The sequence below is a fragment of the Panthera uncia genome, chromosome F2, assembly GCF_023721935.1.
Source record: "Panthera uncia isolate 11264 chromosome F2, Puncia_PCG_1.0, whole genome shotgun sequence".
NCBI classification, from domain to species: domain Eukaryota; kingdom Metazoa; phylum Chordata; class Mammalia; order Carnivora; family Felidae; genus Panthera; species Panthera uncia.
Window position 1 is genome coordinate 33,244,518 of NC_064812.1, and position 21,511 is coordinate 33,266,028.

The window sequence follows — 21,511 nt, forward strand, 5'->3', positions numbered from 1 at the left end:
TAAATATCCATAAAATGAAGGAAGGTAACGCTTTGTATCTGGGAGATGGCTTTCATTCCCTCCGTTTCCTAGATGAGTGAGTAGGCTCATCTGGCCTTTATGGCAAAGCTAGAACTCAAACATAGGGCTGGTGTCTGGCAGAGCTCACATTGTTGATCACCACAGTATATTGGTTTTGGTGGTCAAAACAAGGCAAATGTTATTGGAGGGGGGATCTACATACTTATGTGTACACACATACTTATTTATTAAGAGCTTATTCTACACTAGGCATTATTCTAAATGATTTACTTATTTTTAATCCTCTCCCAACCATACCCAAAAGCCGGTGCTGTTACTATTCCCAGCTTAAACTGAGGCAGCAGGAATACAGTGTTCAGGAACATGCCCAAACAGTCTGGTTTCAGAGCCCATGCCCTTAATCACTGTGGCTTGCTGCCTCTTGACTTGCCAGTGAATTTGTGTCCATGTTTATAAACAGTGTGACTTATTTCTTGTGAATGCCTTTGTTTATCCAGTGCAGATTTCTAAACTCTGAGCAAGCACTGAATTAACTCAAGCTGAATCTAGCCGGCGGGTTCTGCTCTCAGCGGGCCACCCGAGAGGTGTAGTTAGAGATGTGAGATTCTGTGGACAGCCTGTTACACACAGGGGCAAGTGAGAAAATGAGAAAACACATACACAGATTGCTAGACTCAGAAGAAAATGCTCAGAGTCTTAGGAGAGGTACCACAAAGCGGTCTAAGAATATAGATGTCTAAGATTGAAATGAGAAGGAAAGGTAGAATGTCCGAAGGACCATGAGGTGGTTAATACAACCAGAAGGGTGTGGGGATGGGGTAGAGGCTCCAATTTAAGTTTCAGTGAAAGGACAATCAGAGCGTGCTTCCTGGGTGTTTGTTGGACACAGATTAGCGCCAGCAAAGAGTGGGGCACAGCTCAGGTACTTGAGGTTGCCAGGAACTTCAGTGAAAGGGCAAGGGGCGGGAGGCACATGAGAGGTCAATTAGCAAGATTCGTTTTGCTCTCGCTAAGATTCGTTTTGCTCATTAAGGGAGCTGCGCTTAGCTTTGAATTCAGGAAATCAGTAAACCACAAGAGGAAAATGAACTGTTCTGTTTCAGACTTGCACACCTACCCCTGTGGAGCGTGAACCCTACAAGGGAGAAGTCGTCACACTGAAAACTAGAGAGACAAAAGAAGACGCCGCAGCAGGGACCAGGAAACAGGCCCACCCCTGAGCTGGGTGCTGTGGGTAAGAGACGGTGGGCAGAGAAAGTATTCCTGCATGAAATCGGCAGCTCTGTCTTCATAAGCTTTTGAAGAGTCCAAGGTCAATGTCAAAGGCTTCAAAGTGACAAAAGACTCAAGGACAGGTTAGCCAAGGGAAGACTGATAAAAGACCTCTTAACACAGAACACTTAGTTGAGCCTGCAGATTGAAGAAGGCCTTGGTCTATTTTGAGATTTATTCTCTGAGATGTTAGGAAACATTCAGCAAAGCCTTGAAGTATCAAATATGAGCAAGAGGCAAATAGACGGGTAGCATACAGAGGGACCTGTTAGTGAGGAAATTTGACACGTCTTAAAACAGTGTAATTTTGTGGTCAAATTTATAAACTATTTAATTAGGATCTTATCTAGAAAACAAATCTTCGTATTGTAAATGCAATTATGTTCTAGAACTTTGAATGAAAAAAATAAATCAAATGTTGCTTTTGGGTGTATAATTTTTCAGGAAAATTATTTGATAGTCTTTGATGTACTTTATTGCACACTTAATTCTTGGAATAGTATTGTAGATATGGTCATTTTGGAAAAATATTTCAGTGCTTCCTCAGTTTTCTCTTAGTCTTTTGATACCCAGATCTTTCTTTTTTTTCAAGTATCTATTATCACCATTCTTGTCAATTTCTTTCCTTCCTTCTTCCTTCCTCCCTCCCTTCTCTTCCCTTCCCTTCCTCTTCCTTCCTTTCTCCCTCTCTTTCCTTCCTTCCTTCCTTCCTTCCTTCCTTCCTTCCTCCCTCCCTCCCTCCCTCTGTCTCCCTTCCTCCTTTCTTTCCTCCCTCCCTTCCTTCCTTCCTTCCTTCCTTCCTTCCTTCCTTCTTTCCTTTCTTCCTTCCCTCCTTTTCTTTCTTTCTTTCTTTCTTTCTTTCTTTCTTTCTTTCTTTCCTATTATTTTCTGATCCTGCTCTGGCAGCCTCTCTCCAACACCACTTCCACTGGCTTCATGAAATCTGCATGTTTTGCCAGCTTTAAATTTCATTGGGCTCTAAAATTTTTTTTTTAATTTGTGATGTTTTTGGCTGTTTCAACACATAGTGATCTGCAAAAGACTTATACGAGGCATCGACATGGTAAACGGGGATAGGTGTTTGTGCTAATTGGGACACTGTCAAAGGACTACTTTTATACATACCCACTTAGGAGTTCCACATTTTTACACTAGGACAACCTGTACTTCCCTAAACCCCATGACTTGAATCATGAGGTCCTGTGTACTCTGGGTTATATTCTCTTTATTATGGAGTGCTGTCTTTAACAATGCTATGCAGCCGAAGCTTCAAGTTTTTTGTCATTTCCTGACTATTGGAATTCTTTTTCCAATCCAGGAAGATTGTGTTAAAAATTCAGAGGAAGATTAGCAAGAGGGAGAGATTCTGTTGAATGCTATAACATGCTATTAACATCATTTATAGGAGCACGATTAGTGTTTACTTTGATTATAGCATTTCTTGGGGGTTAGGCTTGAGTTCTGCATCTCTTTATGAGGGAGAATGTTATACTGAGTTCCTTTTGTTCTGTTCAAAGGTAAAATCAGAGAAAAGAATTCTGCTGTTCCCATCACTGTTAAGTGTCGTCAGCCCGTGGAGAAACAGGCCTCATTTCAACTCCCCAAGATGCTTTTGAAAAAATAATCGCTCAAGGCCTCTTTGATTTCCTTTCAGAAGCAATTGCTGTCTTTCTCACTGTGACTTTGTTGCTGCGTAAGATGGAAGATATAAATGACTATTATTGTGATGGAAAGTCCATGTGAAAATTCATTGATGATACTTTAAAATGACATCTTTGCTTGTACTGGATTTCTTGCTTTGAAATTTTAAAAATCACTTTCTTGTTTAAGGTTGTTTTAATGGCTACCATTTGTTTAAAAATAGCAAACTCTGTGGTTTTACATCCTATTCTAATTAATAAACATTGAGATCTGCATTTTATATCCTGTTTTCTGGGTCATGTGTATCTTCTAACTTACAGGGTTGAGACCCTGAGAGGTTGGTTTCGATTCAAAAGCACAATTTCCTCTGTGACATCTGTTTCAGTAACTCCTGGAAATCGGATCCCTGAACAAACCTCATGTAATTAAATTGGATACTCAACCTTAGATTAAGTCTGAACCAAATTATCCAATCACACTGATGAGTGCAGGATTTGGAGGAATTAACAAGAATCAGCATGGCTGAAAGATGTTACAGTGATACCTTCCCTCCCCTATGCTTCCGGGTCTGTCCTGTGATCCTTCTGTGTATGCAGAGAAGCTGAGCTTCTATTTCTTCTCCTAAGTAACTAGGTCAAGAGGAATTTTTAAAACATGGAGTAAAATCAGGGCAATTATGCTCTCACTGCAGATACTTCTGCCCCTGACTTAACTTAGATCAGGAGTGTACCCACACCTTTGACAAAGGGTGATAGGAATCCAGTTTATCCAATTTTAATTTGTTTTGAACACACAGGAAAAAATGACGGTGAGCTACACCTGAAGAAGAATCATGGGTCTTTTTTGTCAGGGTAGAGGTACCTTAAAATATTTGATTAGTATTCTCCTCTGCTTTGGTTGACAATGGAAACTCCTCAATAAAATGTCTGAATCCTCTGAAAAGAAATAGTGAAATTGCTTTCTCACCTGGAAGCCAGCTCCCACTCATCCTTCAGTCTTCGGCCTAAATATCACCCCTTCTTAGAGGCTTTTTCAGATCCAACATGAGAGGTCACGTTGGGTCATATTCGTCCTTACCAGAGCCCGGCTTACGCCCAGTCACAGTGCCTGTGCCAATGTGCTATAATCACTGCTTTACATGACTTCTCCTCCCGGAAACTGAATGCTCATTCAGGGCAGGGCCTGTCCGGTTCAGATCATTTCCCCAGCATTTAGCAGAGTGCCTAGAAATTGATGAGCATTCTATGCATATTTATTAATTTTTAAATAAAGGAGGAAACGAAGGAGTTCCTGCTACGTTCCTCAATTGAGAGAGATGAAGTTAGTAAGAAGTCTGAACAAAATAGGGACAAACTTTGTGGAGTATTTTAGTCTATGGCCATACCACCATGAACTCACCCAATCTCGTCTGATCACGGAAGCTAAGCAGGGTCGGACCTGGTCAGTACCTGGATGGGAGTATTTGAGTGTAAGCTTGCTTTAAATGAAGAGTACCTGGGGCGGGGGGGGGGGGGGGGGGGCGCTGGGTGGCTCAGTCTTTGAGCATCCAACTTTGGCTCAGGTCACGATCTCAGGGGTTCATGAGTGCCAGCCCCACATAGGACTCGACTGTCTGCCCTGAGCCCACTTCGGGTCCTCTGTCTCCCTCTCTCTCTGCCCCTCCCCTGCTCATACTCTTTCTCTCAAAAATAAATAAACATTTACAAAAAATAAATGAAGAGTACAGATTCATTGTCTGTTTGATAGATCCTTTTTTGGAGAATGAAATCTGTGTCAACAAAGTCATTTGAAATGAATGTGGGGATCCCTTTGTTGCTTTTATGAGACTTGTCATGAATATTTTTGCAGAAACGTAATTCTAACTAATATTATAAAGCCATAAGAAAACATGATTCAAGCTATTAATATTTAATACCATGTTTTTCAGGATTGCCTCTGGTATACAAAGCGAGGTCCCTTTGTCACCAAACAATTGCATTTTCAAGGTCTGTGCAAAAAATAGATGGAATGAGTAGCATTCCATTTTTAAAATTAAAATACGAGTTTATTAAAACATACAAAAAGCAAAACAATTAACATAACCACACCTATGTACCTACCATCCCATTTAAGAAATAAAACTTTACCGATACAGTGCAAGTGCCATTTCCACGTCTCCTACCTGCCCCAAGGTAACCAGAGCTCTGAATCTGGAGTTTTATTCCCACGCACATCTTCCATACCTTTGCGATACCTGCCCATATCTCTAAGCATTGTGCTGTATGGGGTTAAATCTTATAGAAACATTATATAGTATGTATTGGGGGTTTTTTGTTTGTTTTCTAGTGCCTATGGTATTGATTCCTGCTTTTTTTTTTTTTTTTTCTTTTACAGCCAAGGTGTTTGGGAGTTATTTGTTTTGATTGGTCTAGCTCTCATGATCCATTTTAGCAACATAATTTCCATCATGTAACCACACCACAGTCTATTGACCCATTGTCCCCTTGACAGGCATTTACGCTGTTGCCATTGTTTTGCTATCACAAACGATGCTGCTACACGCATTTCTGTGCAGGTTTCCTGGGACGCAATTCGAGCTCCTCCAGGGGACATGCCTGTGGTGCAGAAGAGTGGGGCTGGTGGGTCTTACAGTGTGCACATCCTCCCCTTACTTCAATACTGGCAAATTGTTCTCTAAGTGAAAAGTTGTGCTAATGAGGCTGAGCTCCTTTTCACTGTGCAGTTTCATCGGTCTAACTGAGCCTCAGTATCTTCATGTATAAGATAAGATAGTATCAGCCTAACACCTGAGGCTGCTGCAAGGATCAGGAAGCCTGTACTGTAGGGTCTGCACAAGCTTGCTACGATTTCTGTGCCATATGACGAATTAACACCCAGAGATTGTCTAAGTCTTGACCTTGCTGTCTCTGCGGGAAGGAAGCTCACCAGGCTTCGAAAGAAGCCGGCCGCTTTGGCAGCCTCAGGAGCGTGGAAGCCTAGACTAGGAGGCAGTTACAGAGGGCACAGCCGGGGGGGGGGGGGGGGGGGTGAGCACAGCAGGGGTCTGCAGAGAGCTCAGAGGTCAAAGGGCTTGGTAGCTCCCAGCAGGCACCGCGTGAACAAGGGGCACAAGCTGAAAAATGAGGAAGGGTGGAGACTGGCTCTCAAGCGCCCCCTGCAGGTCCAACAGGTCCCGATGTGCGCTTCTGCAGCTGCAGCTGGTACCCTCTTCTCCCAACGTTCCTCTCCCCTCTGCCTGCCCACTGGACAGGGGAGGCAGCATCCTCTAGGGGAAGGATCATGGGCATGTCACAGTCCTTAAAGTCACAAAAGCTGAATTCGTACCAGTTGATTGAGACCCTTGACCTTCCTGAGCCTCAGTTTCTTTCTTGGTAAGGTAGTAATAATAAACACCTCCTTTGCAGAGGTTCTTTGAAAATATGAATTGAGAGGGTAAGTGTAAAGCCTCTGGCTCTCCACCAGTGGAAGGTCAGATTTGCCCGCTGCTCCTTGCCCCTCCTCCATACCAACTTTAACTCTCCTCTTTACCTTCTTTCCCAGCTACCTGCTACGGAACCCCCTCAAGCCCCTAATCGATTAATTTAGATTTCTTTTTGTCAAACCCACTCTCTCCTTTTCCTTCTTTTTGAATAATATCTGTAGACAGGTTTTTAAGACAACAAGAACGGATCTATCATTTAGTAAACACCCACTGTTTATAGAACACTGAACAAAATCCCTTAGTTCAGGCTGCCATTGTCCCTCAAATGCACACTGAGTGGCACAGTGAGGGGCTCAGTGAATTCATCTTGAGAATAAAAGACAAAAGATGCCAAGAGAAAGAACTCACAAATGAAAATTCACACTACAGCAAATTATTGGTTGTGTTCAGAGGTCAGGACTGCATCCACTATGTGTCGAGGGAGCTTCTAAAAATATAAATGGCCGGTTTTGAAATATATGTGCCCATGTTTTATTGAAGCCTGCACGATAATCTAATATGACCAAATAATTATGTTATACTTACTGTGCAAAATATTTGCAGCCGCATGGTAATTGTCAGTTCCTTGAGGACAGGGACAAGTTCTTCACAGCTTGGGTCCCAGACAGCACCAGCACAGTGATTTCCACAGGGTGGGCCTTCATGATGGGCTTGGTAAGTTGAAATTAGCATACCATAGCTGGGGGGATTTAGAGGAAACTGTCTGAATTGGGAAAGACTTTCTGAAGAAAAAGGATTTCAAATCCTGCGTTTTTGAAGACACTCCTGTCTGCCAGAGGAGAGAAAGGAGTACGTTTTAGAGAGGGGAACAGAACAACAAAATCACAGGTGAGCTCAACTGTCAGCCTTGGAAGTACACCTTGCACTGGTCCTCGAGGCTCCTCAGGGGGCAGTCAGCTTTACGTAACAAGCCCTTGGAGTAGGGAAGCATCAACAGGCTTTCTAAAGACTGCTTTTTGCCTAAAAATAGTATGTAGTCTCCACAAGAATACAGGACCTTTGACTTTTTCCATAATGAAACCCATAAATGTGCTCAGTAGATTCTTAATATTTGTCAGGCCCTTATTAGATGTCTGGACCAGTGCTAAGCTCTCTGTATACATGCTGTCACTCCATTCTGTCGGCAGCCCTATGAGATAGATGCTATTATCACCCTGACTGAACAGATGAGAAAACAAAGCCTCAGAGAAGTTAAATAATTGCCCAAAGGCACTTCGCTGGTCAGTGGGTGACCCAGGATGTGAATCCCAGCCCACTTGACTCCAGTTGACCATGATAGTGTATTCCTTAGTCAAGATTTTCAAAGGAACCCACCCCTGGATGATGTACAGTTGTCTGAACCTCATTAAAGCTCAGAAAAAATCAAGGCAGCTATCAGTCATTAAGAGTCTACCTATGAAGACCTTATGTACTTTAATAATCTGTTTTTAATGTTCATTTATTTTTGAAAGAGAGTGAGAGCTGGGCAGGGGCAGAGAGAGGGGGAAAGGATCCAGAGCGGGCTCTGTGCTGACAGCAGAGAGCCCGATGCAGGGCTGGAACTCACGAACTACAAGATCGTGACCTGAAGTTGGACACATAACTGACTGAGCCACCCGGGTGCCCCAAGGCTCTACATACTTTACGAGTATTAGTTCACACCATCCTTCCGACATCACTCTGAGGAGGGGACTGTGGTTACCTCCATTTTATACGTGGTGAAACCGAGGTACGTTAATTATAACTTCTCAGTTCCTAGATGACGTCAGGGGATGACCTGGGAGGGGGTTCCCAATGTGCGTTACGTCTTCTCGGTAAACGGTTTCTGAACCGCCCAAGACAGTCCTGGTGAAAGTGCATCACCTCACCCCTAGATAGTGCTAGACTCTCCCTAACTAATAATACATAACACAGGAGGAGCAGAAGACAGGATTTTCAGAAATCAATGGCTGTTCTCATGGAATTAGATTCAATTCTTTCTAAGAACTCTAGCATCCTACATAAGGACATTTCTCTTGGAGCAGCCAGAAGGTTGGGTTATCTTTCTTTTGTTCATTTTGTTGAAAAGAATTGAATCCTGATTTGTTGTCTTTCCTCCTTGAACCTGAAGTCAAGAGCACAGGTGGGAAGCACAGGCCAGCGAGTGACTCATGGACACTCCTCCCGGTGTCCTGAGTGGGCTGCCTCTCCCCGTGCCAGGGACCCGTGGGAGCTCCCCTGGGCTGGCCCTTCCAGCCATGGGGAAAGACACCTGAAGCAGTGTTAACCTGGCCCTACCACTCCTGGGATTGCTCACATCTGTCGGTGCCTCTGCCTGATGGGACACCTTGCATGATGCAGCGTGGGGTTGACATTAGAAACCCGGTGTCAGTACCAGCTCTGCCCTTTTACCTGTGTGGCTTCCGCAAATGACACTCGGCTCCAAGCCTCCTTGACTTCATCTTCCCACAGAGGAGGTGGGTACACTGGCTGTGTACGGAAGCATTCAAGAACGGGGGCTCCGGAATCAAATGGACTGAGTTTCAAAACTTGCCTCCGTCACTACCTGTATAGTCTGGCAAATTACCTAAATTCTCCTGGCCTCATATGTTCCATCTGTAAAATGGGGGGAATATAAATGCTTACCTGCAAGATTTGGGGGAGAATTAAATGGGTTAAGGCATAAACACTTAACGCTGTAAATCCTCAGTCAGCATTAGCTACTGTCATTTCTTTGCGCTCGACTGCTTTAGTGTTCTACATCAAGGTAGAATGAAGCCATCTAATGCCATTGTAGGAGCTTCTGGCCTCCTCCGGGTCACAGTTCATGGCCATTGCTGCTCAATAGCACAGTCGCACAACTAAAACTGAGAGATGAAAGAAACGCTTGTGCAAAGGCAGTCCCGTAGTGATTGGTGGACTGCTCATCCTCCTCTTTACTTCGATTGGCTCTCCAAAAAGTGACTACGTTGTTAGCCGCTGAGGGGCAGGTGAGTGTTGCTTTTGCTTCAGTAATTTATGAAGCCACTTGAGAAATAAGCCTTTGCTGTTTTTCCTTCAAATTTTCCCATGAGCCGCCTAAACATACATCTTTCCGTCTCATAGAACATATTATTTGAGTTAATTATTGGGGAATGAGATGTCACCAATAAATGAAATGAATACATTTCTGCAACTAGTCCTTCCAAAGTCATAAATGTGTTGAAATTTTATTTTCACAAAAACCAAACTTAAACTCTGGGTGTTTATGCCTCAAAACTTGTATTGGAATAGAAAGAGAGAGAGAGAGAGAGAGAGAGAGAGAGAGCTGTTTGCTGGATGAAATCTTCATAACATTCAAGATCAGACTTAAACTTCATTCAGACAGGAAATGAAAGCATCATAGAGACTTAAAGCCAGAAAGACCTTTTAGCGCCCCCATAAGCAAGATGAGGAAATAAATCCCTCCAGGCTATATTGCCCTAGGTCCCACTCCTGGCTCATGCCCTTGGGCAACTAACATTTATTGAGTATTCCTCATGCGCCAGATATTGGCACCAAAGATAAAATTGTGAGTAAAAGCAGATACAGTCCCTGTCCTCCTGAGAAAAACAGAGATTGGTCAAATAATCACAAACCATCCTAAATTTGTAACTGTTCAAGCACTACAAAGAAGAGGTATACAGTGAAACAAGAACCTGAGAGGAAAGATTTCATGACTTGGAGAATGATCAGGGAGGGCTTCCCAGAGAAGGTGACTGATGAGCTGAGACCAGAAGTAAGAATATAAGCAGGCAACACAGGGCAGGAGGAGTCTGCAGAGACTAGTGTGTGTGGCTGGGGCTGGGGAGGGCAAGGACCCGGAAGTATGAATAAAGGAGCAAAGGCTGAGATATCTGGTGGGAGAGGGAGAGAGAGACAGAGAGAAAGAGAGCACTCGAGAGGGAGGCAGGAGCCAGAACAAGCAACCAGAAGCCTCTGAAGGGTCTTCAGCCAAAACACGACCTCACCAGATTTGAGAGACAGAGCAGAGGCTGGGGTTTGGCCACGTTATGTCTGAGATGCTAGTGAGCTATCCAAGTGGAAAGATCAAAGAGACGGTTGCACGTACTAGAGGAGAAAGCGGCGCCCGAGATTTCAATTTGCAGACGCCTCCAAACAGAATAGCTTGTTTCCTTACCTTTAAATTGGAGTCGTCACGGTGTCTACCTCAGGCTTAAAAGAGATCATGTAAAGAAATCCCTTAGCACAATGGCAACACCCAGTAGGTATTCAGTAGAAGTCAGCTCTGGCCGTGATTATTATCAGGAAACTTATTTCCTGAAGTCTATAGCTAGTCAATCACCTGAGAATAGGGGCCCTATCGTCAATGGTGAGATTCAAAAGCTCTGCTGTGGCACTCTTTTTCTTTTTTTTAATCTTCTTAATGTTTATTTATTTTTGAGAGAGCGAGAGAGAGAGAGAGAGAGAGAGAGAGTGGGGGGGAGGGCAGAGAGAGAGGGAGTCACAGAACCTATGAGCTGTCAGCACAGAGCCCGACGCGGGGCTCGAACTCACGAACCGTGAGATCACGACCCGAGCTGACATTGGACGCTTAACTGACTGAGCCACCCAGGCGCCCCAGCTGTGGCAGACTCTTAACTTACTACAAGAACAAAATCTAAAGGTGAATTCTCTGGCCTAGAAACTCTAGCTTCTGGGCAGTACCATCTGACTCTACAGACATGACCCACGTAAAAGATCTCAAATCACCAGTGCCTCAAGATAACCCAAAGTACTGGGCCACTGATTCTGCCTCCGTTTTGTGATCTGGAAATACAAATAATAGTAACACCAGCACCTGAGCAACGGTGAGAGGATGAAGTGAGACGGTATTTCTTCAAGCCTCTTCTGAAACGAGGTGGGTATAAATAACTAAATACATTTTTATACGTGACACGGTGGGTGTGAAGGCCCGGTGTCGCGTCTGACGTGCAGAAGGCTCTGGGCTCTTCTCTGTGACGTAACCACACGGTACTGTACTGAGCACTTCACTCATTTGTCTCCGCAGCACAAGTTCGCTGGCTTTTACTTGGTGCCGGTAACGTGCTAGGCTCCAGGAATATGAAATCACCCCTTTATGAATGAGCTGGGCTTGGTAGAGTGCAGTCACAAAGCAACTGTCTCCTCCTAGGGTCTGAATCCTTCTCCCCTCTCTCTCCGGTTAAATATTGGGCAGTTGCCGTAGCTCTGATGACCCAGCTCAGATCACAGGACAATAGGAGTCTTGTTTCGGCGTTAGAAAATCAATTCCAGTCTAATGATCCCCAAACTGCAGTCCAGTCTAGGGTAATAATGGAACCTCGGGAGCCGGTTAATCAGTTGAGCCTTCTCAGCAACCACGTCCATTGTCTTCTCTCGTCTGCACCCACCTTCTCCCCCTTACCTGGTGCAGTTTCTGACCATCCTGCCTCCTGTCGTCCACGCAGCCCCACCTGTGTGGCTTTGGGCAAATCACTGAATCGCTGTGCCACAGTGTCATCAACTCTCAAATGCTGAAAGTATTTTGTCTCCCTCATTGGATTGTCGGGAGGCTTAAATGAAAATATTTCAATCGACGTCTAACATATGATAAACCTTCAGTAAATGTCAGCAATTACTATTATTGTGCCTTCCCTTTTGCCTACAAGTATGCTTAAGTTTCTCCTTCATTTTTTTGTTTGTTTAATTGTTATTTATTTTTGAGAGAGAGAGAGAGACAGAGCGTGAGCGGGCAGGGGCAGAAAGAGACAGAGACACAGAATCTGAAGCAGGCTCCAGGCCCTGAGCTGTCAGCACAGAGCCTGACGCGGGGCTCGAACTCACACACCATGAGAACGTGACCTGAGCCAAAGTTGGACGCTCAACCGACTGAGCCACCCAGGCATCCCAAGTTCCTCCTATCTTACAGAAATTTCTTGACCGATTTATTTTTGACTCAAGCTATTTTGATTCTAGTGGTCTTTTCTTCCCAGCCCAGTTTGGAAGAGGAACCCGTATTTACATTCTCACTTTAAATCCACTCCTCAAAACCTTGCATTCTTGGATCCACCCACAACAGCTGGACCAAGCCTTGTCCCCAGTGTTCGCCAGTCACCGCATCCCAAGACAGCCCACTCACCCTATTAGGCGACACAAACATTCTCTTGTTGAAACTCACATTTCTATTGTCTTCAATGACATTGTACTGATTAATTCCCCAATTAATTTAACAAAGAGCCTTAAGGTACGTGCTACATTTCCTTTTGTTAAACCTCACCAGGAAGGAGCTCAGGCAGGGTTTTATTCAAGTAGGGAAAATGAGGAACCGAGAATGGAAAAGACATCGAGGCCGCATGCAGTGACGGAAAGGACAGGTTGAACACCAGCCTCTGAGCACGTGGTCCAAAGCCCTACTCTGCAGCTTGAGCTGTAACATAGCAGAGAATGCACTCAGTCCTCTTGTTGAAGAAAGCTTTAATGTTTTTTTGGTGACATGTGCCAGGCACTGAACTACGTGCCAGGATATAATGAAGCCCCTGAGCCTAGACAGACAAGGACATCAGTACAGTGTGGGAAGGACCGTGGTGGCGGCAGGAGGATGGCAAAGATCCCCCTGTAGCTCCAGCAAGCCCTTCCCAATCTTCTCAATCTTCTGTGCAAGCCTCTCTTCCTCGGCCCCCCCTCCTGAAGCCTCCTCCAGATGCTGCAAACCTTGAGCCACACTGCCGTTCTATTCAGCCCACACCCAGAAAGAACCAAGAGCCAGATCTTTTGCTTCCCTTCTATCCCTCATAGCAACCAGCACCTCAATGGGTAAATTCATCGCTGTTCCCAAGTGTCTAACACAGCACCTGGAACATAGTAGGAGTCAGGAAAAGCTTGTTGCATACACATATGTTAGCAATGAATCATAATGAAACAGAATCGGTGTAATTAACTGAATATTTTGAGACCTCTTGAGGATAGAATTAACCCTTCCTTCTCTAGGACTGTGGGTCCTTTTATGTCTTGTTATGTGTGGTGCGGGGAGGAGTGGTGGCAATAAGTCAATGGTTAGTGCCCCCTGTTGCTATGGCATTCCAAGCCCCCAAGCAATTCTTGACTTTCGCCGGCTGCTCTCTGAGTTTCTAAGGCATACAGTATACAATTCTGACAACTGCCAGCCATGAGTATTCTGGAAGACTTTGGAGTTCTAATATCCCATAGCACCATCCCCAGCAGAGTCCTTGTCTTGAGAGAGCCTCTAAAAGGTTGGAGTTTGACCAAACCAAGTCACCAGTTACACACTCCTGTGGCCGCCCCTACCCGTGCCTAACAGGAGTGTGTAACTGGTGACTCAGTTTGCTCAAACTCACCCTTTCAGACGACTGCTTCGTGGGTCTGAGATCTCTTTGGGGGGGATGATAAAAATGTTCTGAAATTAGAAAGTTGTGTTGGTTGCACAGCTTTATGAGTACGAAAAGCCACTAAATTGTACACTTTTAAATGGTTACAACAGTCAATTTTATGTTGTATTATTTTACCACAAGAAAACACTAAAAAAAAGGAGGCACATGTGACCGTTTTCAAAATACACTGATTCATGTAAGTGAGGGATTTGGGAGTTTTGCTGGTTGGAAAGTTAGGAGGCAAGATGGAGAGAGGGGTGGAACAGCAGGTGTCCTCATGACAATGGCTTACTTTAAGGAGCCCGGCTGCGACACCCTCAGCTGTCTCCCCAGAGGTAAGAAACCAAATCCTTGCAGATGATAGGTGACAGACTGTGAAATGGCCAGAGATTAGGACTCAGCAACCGTCACTATGAAAACACTATTAAAACCAGAGCTGGTTATGTTAACAGTTGGGTTAGGGCAAAGTTGTAATAAGCATCCTGGCAATAAATTCATTTGTTAATTCCAGGACAACTTCTGGATCAGCTGTCTGTGCCAGGCATTGGGCCCACATGCTTTATGCTTATCGGCTCTCCAGTGGTCCACAATCCACCCACTCCCCAGGCTGAACCCCTGTGAGATGGAACCTCCCAGTGACTTGGCTCATGGTCATGAGACATGACCACAGAGTTAGATTTACTGTGAACAGTCTCCTGGGCTCAGTGTCCAAGGGCCTGTGCTGGTCGCCCTCGTCCGTCCCTTTCCAGCTGAGCGGCTTGAGGCCTATCTGAACCTCCATTTCAACGGAGAACATTCATCCAGTCCATGTCATAGGCTGGTTGCGAGGCACACACAAGATAAAATGTGAAATCTTTGAAACCCATCAGATGCCCGGTAAAAGCGCGTTTTTAGAGTAGGTGAAGGGCACAGGTTTTTGGAGTCAGACAACCAGCGTTCACCGGCGGGAAGATCGTTGACAAGAAACTTCCCGGGTCTGAGCCTCAGTTTCCTCCTACGTAATGGAGGCGGCAGCACCTGCACAAGTCTGCGGGGAGGTGCGGCTGAGACGGTGCACACACAGCAGCCCGCGGGGAGTGCGCGATCGGTAGCAAATTCTCCCGGCAGCGCCACCTCCCTGAGTCATGCAGGGCCCGCCGGGACGCGGCTGCAGGAAACCGGGCGGGACAGCGCCGCCTCCCACACGGCCCGCGGGGGCGCCCGGCACGGCCCGCCGAGCGAGGCGCCGCCGCAGCCCAGGTGGGTGCAGCCACCGCGGGGTGGTGGGGAGGGGGGTGGGGGGGAAGGGGGGAGGAAGCGCGGCGGGGTGCGGCGCGGGGAGCGCGGCTGGCGGGCGGGGCGAGCCGAGCTCGTCCGCCGCCCTCTGCCTCCCGCGCCAGAGCTTTCTAGACTCCCCTCGCCGCAGGCCGCCGTCCCGGGACTCATTTACTCCCCGCGCCCCGCCCCGCCCGGTTCTGCCTTCTTTTCTTAAGTGGTTTACAATACCCTGAGTTGCTTTACACCGTATGGCCAGGCTCGCTGTAAATAATTCTCTTGCCCTGGGAATTCTAGTAACAAGACGGCTGGCTTGCTTTCTAAAGGAACACGCTGCCCCCCTCCCCCCCCCCGGCCCCCCCCCCCCCCCCCCCCCCACCTCCCCAATCAATATTTACTGGCTCTGCACAGGCCCGCCTGGAGGGAGAGAGCTTTACAGCACATTAGGAAGATGTCGACGCGGCCCTCGGGGAGCTTGTGATAAAAACGTTACAGGGAGAGGAGTCTGAGAATCGCTAGGCTTCTCGGGAGTGTGCACGGATACTCTGCACGCGGCGCTGCCATTTCTAGAGTTCCTGAGAAAAGGGTTTTCTTGTGTAGGGTTTGCTTTGGTTATCCCCCCACCCCCCACCCCCTTTGTAGGCAACAAAGGAAGAATGGAGCTTCCTAAATCTTAGGATCTACAATTATGCCACCGGATCTAAAGGGAAAGGGGAAAATGAAGGCACAAGTCGCTGTTTCTGTTTATTCAGATTCTTCGGAGGACACTGGCTTCACACAAGGAAGCACCCTGAGAATCACAGTGAGCCATGGTGTGGACGAAGACTCAGGGCCCAGGGCTCAGAGCTTTCAGTGTGTGGCCTGGGGAAAGCTGCAGCACTTCTCTGACCCTCAATTTCTGGATCCGTGAAATGGACATGATAACACCTGCCCTGCTTACGTTACTGCGTTGCCAGAAGAACTGCGCCAAGTGAAGTTTGTGAACAGTGAAACTTCATGCATGTCATGAGTACAATAGGATTGTGATATCAGTGTCACGCTCAAAAACACACTCTGGAAGGTCGGTTTGTGGTTAAAAATGATTCAGACTGAGAGAGAGATTATAAAGGCCGCGGGGATTTACAAATAGATCGGTGAGATCACAGCAGGCACGGAAGGGCACTTTTGAGCGGATGGTGGAGACACTGAACAGGAAGTCTGGCAGTGGCACCAGAGGAGGAAGAGGTGTTGCTGGGTGCTACTGGAGGAGGCTGGAGGATTTGTTCCCTGACATGCAGGGGAAAGCGGTTGAGGAAACCGCTTATGCTGTGAGCTTATGATTTCGTGAGTCACTGTACCATCCATGTTGAAGGTCACATGCAAAAGCCAGAGACAGGAATAGGTGTGCCTTGCCGAGGTGATGACTGTGCCCGAGGACCTGTGGAGAAGACACGCGGGGCTGGGTGGTCCAGGAAGTGAAATGAGTTGGACGCTCCAGGCAGGTTCTGAGAAAGCCCAGCAAGAGGTGGTGGGAGGAGGTCAGAATGAGCAACCGATGTCTGGGCAGAGGCAGCTGACGGCTGTGGTCGGAGGCCAAGAAAACCAGTTCTGAAGGAGCTGGAATCCTAGGCAAGGTGGCAAGGATGCCACTTGGCAGGAAGGAGACCTGGCAGTCACCCTGGAACAGAACCAGAGCTGCAGGGCTCCGGGAGGCTTGATGCCTGGGAGAGAGAAAGGAGGACTGTGTTTAGGTCTTGCTCCTCCAGACAGCAGGTTGGGATAGCAGGATCCTTGAGAGGTGGGACATATCTCATTCCTCTCTGTAGCCTCGCTACCTAGTACAGTGCCTGGCCTATGGAAGGCACTCAGCCAGTGTTCGTTGGAATGAACCGACAGATAGATGAACAGCAAATGAATAAGGCCAAATTCAAGATTCCCAACGAGCTTGGAATTTTTATTCCCTCTTTTGGTGGCTTTTGACTGCCTTAGGCTCTTTTCTAGTGCCATATAGCTAATGCCAGGACTACCCTCAGTGTCCCTCCTGAGAACTCTTGGCCATCTGGCACGTCTCCAGTCTCCTTCCTTTCTCTTTATAGGGTGTCTGCATTCAAGATGGCTGCGGTCCACTTAGTGGCTTGTTTCCATGGCAACGTGCTTCTTCATTAAGCTATACCCAACCCCTCTCTAGTTACTAGCCTTTGCTGTACCTTATTCAGTTCCCAGCCGTGTTTACATCCTGTCCTGATACAGAATGTCTTTCATTAAGGGAACATTGTCTTCTCAGAATTAACTTAAAAAATGCACTTAAACACATTATGGTATGACTTTTTTTTTTCCAACTAGAAATATAAAATTTCTCCACAACTTCTGTGCCAAAAAATTAAGTTTCCTTGTCAGCCATTTTCACTGACTCTTTTCAAAACTGTTTCCTCCGCACATAGTGTATGCCAGCCCTGGAAAGAGTCTCCGGGAGAAGCATGTGGCTCCCAACATAATGTCTGGCTCTCACGTTTTCACCTACATCTGGGGACTCTGCCCCCTGCTGGTCGTTGTCATGATTATAATTGCCAGCAGTCTCGCCCTCAGTACCGACGAATATGAACACTAACTCAAGAAAATAGAGGAACAAGAGTCACAGTGCGCATTTAATTTTATGTTACCGTGTCATTTTTATTAGACCCATCCATTTCTGTTTTTAAGGCTCCTGACATGGTTTTCATCACTTTAATGAAGAAGGCTCTATCTGACCCATTATTAGAATCCATCTTGCTCTACTCACAGAGTGTGGCTTGCCCGTAGCTTTTTTCTCAGCTGTAAACTTGTAAGACTCAAGAAACACCGAGGTGGTGCCCGCTACTGCCAGTTCAAGTTCTACCTTTCTTTTTGACATGGATTTTCACATCCGCTGGCAGAATTTCTGCCATGCAATCACCACTTGCAGCCAGTGAGGGTAGGCTTGTCCTTGGTCCAACAGCTAGTCCCATTTCTCAGTTGGGGCCCGTCACCACTCTTCCTCACCTTCCCATGAAGCACCATATTGACTCCCACATTCGGTATCTCCCACTTACCAGGTCTCTCATGGCTCAGCTCAGTGCATTGCCAAGATCTTCCACCCGGATCCTTTCCCCAAAGCTCAGTGGGACTCTACACAGCAGAACATTCATTGTGGCTAGGGTATAAACCCAAGTTCCTTAGAACAGCTTGCCTCTGTGCATTGAAAATCCAGTTTTGATTGCCCCTGCTCTTTCCATGCCTGCATTTAGAGCTAAAGTGCACCAGCGGATATGCAAAGTTCATCCTAACCGTGCAGTTGTGCTATGACCAATTTAGAAAAAAAACATTGTCTAAAGAGGTGGTTCTGTATACTGTGCGTGGTGTAATTCTTATAGGGAAAGTGAAAGTCTTTGTCGTACTGGGTTGATCCGTGTCCCCTTCAAAAATACGTTTCAGTCCTTAATCCCCGACACCCTGAACGTGACCTTATTTGGAATTGAGTCTCTGAAGGTATCATCAAATGAAAACGAGATCATAGTGGATTATGGTGGGCGCTAGCCCAATGACGGCTGTTCCTATAATAAGTGAGAATAGGAAAGAAACCTGTCAGTGGGAAGACAGAAGAGAAAGTGGAGTTAAGCTACCGTAAGCCAAGGAATGCAGAAGATTGCCAGCAACCACCCAGAAGGTAGAAGAGACAAGGAAGGATTCTTCTGTAGAGACTTTCTTTATTCAGCTTCTAGCTGCGAGAGTGTACATTTCTGTTGTTTTAAGGCACTCAGTTTGTGATAATTTGTTATAGCAGCCCTAGCAAACAATACATTCACCAACCAGAAAACTAGAAAGAGGTGAGAGGTTTGACTCTCAAATGTTGTCATCGTTTTGCCTCCAATGTTCAGCTTCCCCCAAGGATAGATGGGAATTTGCCCGTTTGGTTCTTGGAAGAGAATACTTTCTGTACTTTTGGACATAAGGGGAAAAAAATGCAGCGATTTCTTTCTCCCCTGACATTGGTAACATTATTACCCATAATGCATTAGACACTTAGATTTGAGATACTACCTAAATATTTACAGCTCTTCCTAGAGTGTGACTGCGTGATATCCCAAAGAGAGGCTACTTGTGAACCACCCCTGACCGCACCACAGCCTGCCGGACCCTCCTCTGGTGCCCAGCTAATGAATTAAATGTGGCTGCTTGAGTGGATTCATTAGCCTGCGAGGGCGGCAAAGCAACTTGGAGGTTGGATGTGATAAGTAATGCAGGTTATAAATGGCCATCAAATGTTACTCCAGGGAAAATTGCTGAACAAAATGCTTTTAAACTTATTTTTTTATTTTTTGTCTTTGGAGAAAGAGTTCTAGAGCTGGGGGTGATGGAGAAGCTCAAGCAGGGATGGCTCCAAATCCACTGGTTTGGTAGGGAAATGATAGGAGCAGTCAGCACTGGTCAGAAGGGAAATTTAAGGGATGTGGCAGCAGTAGACTTGGTCGGACGTTGCACAGAAGCAGAGTTACAAACAAGGCTGACTCCTAGGCTGAGGAAATCTGAAAAACTTTTGGGTCACTGAGTGTGGTAGGGAATTCAAGATCAAGAAAAGCAAGAAAGAGGAGGTGAAGAGGAGGGTCTGTCAGACTCACAGGCTCATAATCATTGGCTCCAAGTGCCACATCCTACAGACGAGGCCACTTGGGGCCCAGAGAGATGAAGCGGTCAACCAGAGTTCCACGGCTAGCAAAGGGGTGGAGCCAAAATCAGAATCCAAGGCCCCTCTCGTAATCCAAATTAGAGACCAAGAACTGGAGAAAGACCTATGGATGTAGATTTTGGAGAACCCCACTTTCTAGCTGGCAACCCACAAAGGAGAATATATGGAACAGAGATGACAAACCACAAACTCATGCTTTGACCTTTATTCTAGTTTTTAAAATTAGTATTTAAATGTGTTTCTAACACCTAAGGGTCAGGTGAGTTCCCATGGCACTCTAGGTTGCTGGCTGCTCCGGGAAAAGTCAGTTGGTCTGTGAGAAACTAAGGAAGAGCTCCTTCGTGTCAGATGGGCCACAGGCTGGTGTACCTGCCCACCTGGCGGGCTTCACAGCTGATATCCCCCACCTGGCCCCGCTGGGCCCTGGAGTTCACAACCCCTGGGAGAGGGGAAGAAAAGCAGGGGTCCTGAGCCTGCGGCTGAGAGGCAGAATTGGAAATGGTAGAGGGTGAAGGGAAGGAACCTGAAGACAAGAAGGCCCAGGGAGCCTAGGTCACAGAAGCAAAGGTCTCGTCCAGAAATCCAGGGGACGGGACGGACTTTTCATCTATTTTTGGATAAAGTAACAGGATGTGGAAACCAAAAAAAAGTGGGCAATTCTCTGATCCTGCACAATGGTGATGACTTATGCAAAACATCCTCTTTCCTATTTTTAACTAGATCACAGAAGCTGCGTCAGAGGGCTCGTTGCTGACTAATCCTGTTGCGGTGCCTTTCTCTGAATTGCATAAATGCCATCTACATAGGCGAAAGAACATTTGAGAAGGGGAAAAAAGTCTGTAAAGACTACTGCACACAGGGCATTCTTATAAATAGTATTCTGAGTGAGATCAGGGTGTTCTGGGCCACCACTTTCTGGAAGTTGTCTAGGATTTCATGGTTGAATGATGCAGACATTCAGAGGAAACTATTCATTTAATTCAAGCTGAATTAGTGATCCCGCGACAGTTTTGTACTCCATAGCGACAACTCTTTTTCAGTAGGTAACATGGAGAATTATGCCGATTTTTCAGCAAAAGTATTTTCTAGTTGTATAAATATCCCTGTGCCAGGAATACGTCTTTTATTGGAGAAAAGGACTCAGGAATGAGAGTAAAGGGTTCTCAATGCTTTATAAGCAAGAACCACATGGTGACAATGGCAGGGCTTTTTACTGAGACGGAGCTGTTGCAGATGCTGTGAAGTCCCTGCTCCAACCACCACCCCCCCTCCTGCTTCAGTGCTCTCCAACTGACCGCCGGCTGCCAATCTCTGTGCCCCTCTGTGCCCTTTGCCCGGGGGCTTTTTTCATAACCGAGGAAAGCCAGCGTGCCAAGGAATGAAAACCACCCAAAAGCAGCAGCAGCCCCAACTGGCAACTGGTAGGAGTTGGTGTATAAATACCCTAGTCCCTAGCATGACCCCTCGCATGGGGTCTACAAGCCATTTAACACACAGAGTAAGTAGGCTGCTGGCTTTGCAAGGCAAATACCTTGCTAGAGTAATGCAGTAATACTATTGCTTTGTTTTCTGTGTGTGTGTGTGTGTGTGTGTGTGTGTGTGCGTATGTGTAGTATGTATAGTTTATATATATATAAACTATATATAGAGATAGCTTATATATATATGTATGTTTCTATATGTAGTAGTATGTATAGTTCGTATATGTATATATGAAATGTATATACTCTGTGTATAATGTATATGTATATAATCTGTGTATATAACAAATAATGTATATGGTGTGTGTATGCATATGGTACTTTATACTTTGGAAGATAATACTGTTTTCCACTT

At 45.9% G+C, this 21,511-nt stretch overlaps 1 protein-coding gene across 1 annotated transcript in view; it reads left to right on the top strand.

Moving 5' to 3' along the window:
- DPYS (dihydropyrimidinase) overlaps positions 1-3,208 on the top strand; it is an 82,438-nt gene extending 79,230 nt beyond the window's left edge. The window contains exons 9-10 of the mRNA XM_049633016.1: positions 1,125-1,255; positions 2,811-3,208. Of these exons, the coding sequence (XP_049488973.1) occupies positions 1,125-1,241 (117 nt within the window). The 3' untranslated portion in view covers positions 1,242-1,255; positions 2,811-3,208. The remainder of the gene's footprint in view (positions 1-1,124; positions 1,256-2,810) is intronic.
- Positions 3,209-21,511: the final 18,303 nt, after the last annotated feature.